The 5001-nt window shown below is 33.3% G+C and overlaps 1 protein-coding gene and 1 long non-coding RNA gene across 4 annotated transcripts; one reads left to right on the top strand and one right to left on the bottom strand.

Annotated features, from left to right (window-relative positions):
• Window positions 1-1981: 1981 nt before the first annotated feature.
• LOC139823726 (calcineurin subunit B type 2) lies at window positions 1982-4362 on the bottom strand. Of its 3 annotated transcripts, none has more exons than XM_071796230.1 (6): window positions 4223-4362; window positions 3997-4036; window positions 3535-3746; window positions 3253-3462; window positions 3095-3184; window positions 1982-2983 (listed from the first exon to the last, which is right to left on the bottom strand). In XM_071796230.1, the coding sequence occupies exons 1-5, from the start codon at window positions 4223-4225 to the stop codon at window positions 3137-3139; spliced, it is 513 nt and encodes a 170-aa protein (XP_071652331.1). In that variant the 5' UTR covers window positions 4226-4362; the 3' UTR covers window positions 1982-2983; window positions 3095-3136. The 3 variants fall into 3 exon arrangements, with proteins under 3 accessions (XP_071652331.1, XP_071652330.1, XP_071652329.1); XM_071796229.1 differs by having other exon boundaries at window positions 1982-2966; XM_071796228.1 differs by having other exon boundaries at window positions 1982-3184.
• A 107-nt stretch (window positions 4363-4469) lies between these two features.
• On the top strand, window positions 4470-4931 carry LOC139823727 (uncharacterized). The gene is made up of 2 exons (XR_011734860.1): window positions 4470-4670; window positions 4824-4931. It is a non-coding gene; the product is annotated as an uncharacterized lncRNA (long non-coding RNA).
• The last annotated feature ends 70 nt before the right edge of the window (window positions 4932-5001 follow it).

Raw genomic sequence — 5001 nt, 5'->3', positions numbered from 1 at the left:
ACCCTTTTTATAACGATTTATTTCGAACTAGATTCAGTGGATCAAATCCAAAGAAGATGTCTACCCTTAGCTATCTATAAGATTTAGACATGCACATGCGTAGATAGATCAGGGTAGACATTATTTAGACTTAAGATCTAGATCAGGACGAATCATTGTGGATAGATGTATATGTATAGTATCTGCCGAAACCGGGAGGTAATATTGTATTTAGTTGTTTTTTGTAAATTAATATAGATGCAATAAAAGAAGCTACTCGTGCACTAATTTTCATTCTTGGAGGCATTTGAGGCAATGGTGTTATTCTGAAACCCATCTTAGAAATAATTATTCAAAAAGCAGAATCTGTTGGTCCGTACGTTCATAGCGTAACCTGTGATATGGGTCCATTGAATTTAAGAATGTAGAGATAAGAATATTTGGTGGTATTATTTGGTATTATCAGTAACAGAAACTCAAAACTTAGAAATTCTTTTGTTCATCTTATAGATAATAATCGAATAATAGACTTAAAAGTCCCAGAGTGTCCGGGTGAGTACTCCAAAAACATGGTGTCCGCGGTGTTAAAACAAAACGTAGAAACCAGATGGAATAGCACTGCCTCATACTTATTGAACAAAAAAATGCCATTAATCTTTATAGCGTTGCACACGGAGGAATTGAAACTCGAATCTTGATAACGCAAAATGGGAGCTATCTACGAATATTTTAAAAGTGTTAGAAAGTTTTTGAGACAACTTTAGATATATCTAGCGATGACGCTTGTGTTTCTTTAATTATTCCACTTATTACTATGTTAAATGGTGAACTTTAAACGACAAATAATGAGAAAAATTACGATACCATTTCCAGAATAAAACATAAAAGTAGAATCTTTAAATCAACGGTTTGCTTATGTTAAAAACTCAACACTATTAATAAATGCAACTCTTTTAGATCTCAGATTCAAAATTAATTATCTAATATTCGATAAAATCGAATCTGCGAAGAAAAAATATTCTCTTTTTTATCCAAAGAAGAAAAACCCTTAACATCACTAACACAAGCTCAATCAGTTGTACTTCAAGGTGAGACTACTCATGGTTGTGTGGTACAAACTTCTCAAGACTCAAAAAAGAATCGTGAGAACAGAGCTTATGGAAAGTTGACGAGAAAACTTTTCGAAAAGAAAGACATAAAGCCAGAAGGAAAAATATTTAAATACCAGAAAGCTTTACAATCTTTTTTAAAAGAGCCTAGACTTCACCGAAACGCTTACTGGCATTTCAAGCCCATATCAACAATTGCAGAAAACGGTAAACAAATTTTTATCAGCTCCCACAACTAACGTAGCAAGCGCACAATTGTTTAGCTCTGCTGGGTAAATTTATGCAAACAGGTGCAGTAATTTGTTGGGCATAAATGCTGAAAAACTTATTTTTATCTTACGATATAAGATTATTTAATTACAATTAGTTTAAGGTTATTGACTGGGTGCAATTAAATTTATAGTACAAAGCATATTTTACTTAAAATTTACTTAATATGAAATGTGTTTATTTTCCAAAGACTTGTTTAAAAAATATTTTTTTATCTTTAGAAATTTTGTCGTTATTAAAATAATATGATTGTATATAGCATACTACAGATTGTGATAATATATGTAATAATTATTTTAATAATTTATCCGCTGGATTTGCCGCTCAAATGCCGCGCATGAGCAAAAAAACTGCACCGTTAATAACACTGCGATATGGACATCGATTTCCATTAATTTTAACTGATTAAACTGCAATACAATAGAAAAAGGGGCAAAAAAAAGGAAATGGCTAGTGTATCAATCTTTTACGTAAAAAAAATATTTAGTAGATAACACAGGTAGAAACAGAATACAGATTATTGTGATATTAGCATATAAATTTGATTAAATGTGACTAAAATGCAGATCACTGAAATGTCCGTACTCTGCACAGGCATCGTAAATGAAACATATGATACATACTTATAGTAGATTAATTTTAATATATTTCACAATTTTAAACTTTAATTAGACATGATAAGACCATGTAACATGTAAGTATACATAGAAACAATTAACAATGATAAAATAAACTTATTTGTATTATAAATATCTTAATGTATCTGGTAATGATAAATTATATTTCTGACTGATCGCGACGTAATAAATATCTAAATAAATAAATAAATCGTACATTCGAAAATTACAAACTGATACATCCAATGTCAGTACACAGCTTGTACACGCAAGTCTTATATACACACAAAGGCTAACCAAATAAACTCGTGTAACTTAATAATTAATATTCTGTATAACTCAGTAAAATCTGCCTCGCTGTATCTTCCGAATGCACAATTCGTGATTGTTTATTATAAACATAGTACACCTTAAGAGTTGGCTTATCTATAATGTTTATAACTTTTCTAAAACATTAACATATTAATATGTTCAAATATTAATATATTAAGACATTAGTCCAAAAGTATAATATTCTTAAGGACTCGCCGAGACTACCGAATGAAATCTTTAACGATATTAAAACGTCATTAAAGATAATATTAACAATTACTTTTTGAACAATGACGGAAATACGATAGGTTTTATGGCATGGTAATCGTATCAATGCAAAATTTGATCTTACTTTCGTGCTTTCCCACCGAGAATTAGTAAAAAGGAACAAAGTGCATCTATGAAATTCTTTTCGACTGGCGCTTGAGAAGACTAACTTTATCGCACATTTTTGAGGAAAATCTTGGCGACCATGCAGCATTAAACTTAAGATGCCAGTTAAAGGTTGTATATTTAAGATCGCGTTGTTGATCCTTATTTTTAATGAAACGCGCAAGAGAATTTGATTCGTCCCATAATACCTTTAACGACATCGAAATGGTTGTATCACGTTGATCTAACGTTCGTGTGCCATGCCGTACTAGTCTGGCACACCATGAAAATTTTCCATTTGGATAGACTTGTAATGATCAAAGGCTTAATTAAGAACAATAATCGTGTGAGTTCACTCTAAACGGATCTCTGATAGAACTATCCCATAAATCTGTTGTTAATAGATTATTAATTTATAGATTTCAATCAACATACCACGTTTTGTAAATTAAGAGTTTTTCCACAAACTTTGGTCACTTAAACGTCAACTACCATTTTCTTATGAATATCTGTATTGCCAACCACCTGGAACAATCATAAAAAGTATATAATGCGCTGCGCGTCACACATCAAAAGAGATATGTATTACTTACAGAACAAAATTCCTCAAAACTAATCCTGCCATCCTCATCTTTGTCGGCAAACAGTATTGTTTTATCAACAATCTGCTGCAATTGTGTATCTTTCAAGTTATTGCCTACCATCATTTTTAGCACTTGGAAAAGCTCTCCGTTGCTTATATAACCGTCATTATCCATATCATAAATTCTAAATGCAAATCGCAATTTGCTCTCCTTGTCGCCCTGAAAGTTAACATTATGCACAATTGTTTGCGTATAAAAACATAATAATTTACACAGAAAAAGGGAGACTACCTTAACGCTGAACTGAGACACCCCATGGATAAACTCTTTGAAATCTACTTCTCCATTACCATCTGCATCAAATATGTCGATGACACGTTGTACCAGTGGATTTTGTTGTAACTCAGGTAGAGACATAAATTCGTCGATGCTAAGAGCCCCGCTATTATCCAAGTCGAGCTTCCGAAATCTTTTTCCCAATCTTCTGATTTCGTCTACATCAACTAAAGAATAAAATACACTTACATATCATGGAATATCAAATCAATGCTATATAATTTCCGAATTTTTAATCGTTAATACTTGAATTTCTAACAATATCGTGAATTATGCATATGTAATGTATTTCACTGAGGAATATACAATATATCTCTAAGGTAGAGTTGCCTATCTTGGTTTACTGTTTGACGAAAACATATATCAGGTTACTTCAAAATACTTCAAGTAAAAGCCAAGGTATTTCCGACAACTTACAGTTTGAACAGAGTTCCATAGGCAGCGAACTTTCGTTACCCTGCAAGAGAAACGGTTTTTAGAACATATCTGTTCGCGCAGAGACGAGTATCTCGATTAAATCGCTCCGAAAATTATTTTCATGGAGGGAGTCGGGGATCAACGTAAAAATGCGGGATGCGGGATAACATTGCGATCGTGGAAGGAATTGTGCCGATTCGCGTGTCCGCGCGGTGCACTCGATTACCATTTTGCACTAGCTTCGCGAGTTTGTCGAAAAAGTCTTCAGGAACAACAATATTTTCCAACGGGGCAGACTCAGTGGAGCTCGAACACAGTCGCCGTAAAGGGGGGCTGTAACATCGTATCGACGTTTTGGCCGTTTTTCCCTTGCTAGTCAATTATCGTCCGTTGCGAACGGACGTTGCGATTGGCCTAATTAGGAATGTTCAGTGAAAACTCGGAGCAGATGGCGCCATGGCGTCCAGTCCTGTCATGGCCAGTCATGGCGGCGTCACCAACACTAGAGAATAATGATAACACTAAGAACAAAGGTCACAACGATAGTGATTTGACAGAAAGACTTATATCAGAGGTTTTCATAAGAGAACCATTATGGAATTCAAAGCTTCCATACAAACAAAGAGGCCCAGCTGACATGAAATTATTATGGGCTCAAGTAGATACTTGTTTAGGTAAAGTTAATATTATTGTATTGCGTTATCTTGTAACTATAGTTTTTGCTCCAAGAAAAATTAAAATTGCATTGTGTAAAATGTTAAAAGTACATTTATATGTATATATTTATAGTACATTATATAAGCTTTAATTAAAACTGTGTATTATAGGTACAGATCCTGGTACAAGTCAAGGTAAATGGAAACATTTGAGAGATCGATTCGTCAAAGAGTATGGTATACAAAATACATATACTGCAAGTGGCAGTGCAACCAAAGCAAAGAAAACCAGTACTTGGTATTTATATAAAACGCTAAGTTTTTCTTATTCCAACCATTAATTATAGGA

The sequence above is a fragment of the Temnothorax longispinosus genome, unplaced genomic scaffold (genome assembly GCF_030848805.1).
Source record: "Temnothorax longispinosus isolate EJ_2023e unplaced genomic scaffold, Tlon_JGU_v1 HiC_scaffold_169, whole genome shotgun sequence".
Lineage (NCBI taxonomy): Eukaryota > Metazoa > Arthropoda > Insecta > Hymenoptera > Formicidae > Temnothorax > Temnothorax longispinosus.
This window is presented reverse-complemented; position numbering and strand designations above follow the sequence as displayed.

Excerpts from the sequence above, each read along its gene's own strand:
- LOC139823726 (XM_071796228.1), bottom strand. Across the intron at positions 3,747-3,996 it reads TATGGAACTCTGTTCAAACT|TTGATGTAGACGAAATCAGA; the intron begins GTAAGTTGTCGG and ends TTTATTCTTTAG. Across the intron at positions 3,463-3,534 it reads TGTCTCAGTTCAGCGTTAAG|GGCGACAAGGAGAGCAAATT; the intron begins GTAGTCTCCCTT and ends GTTAACTTTCAG.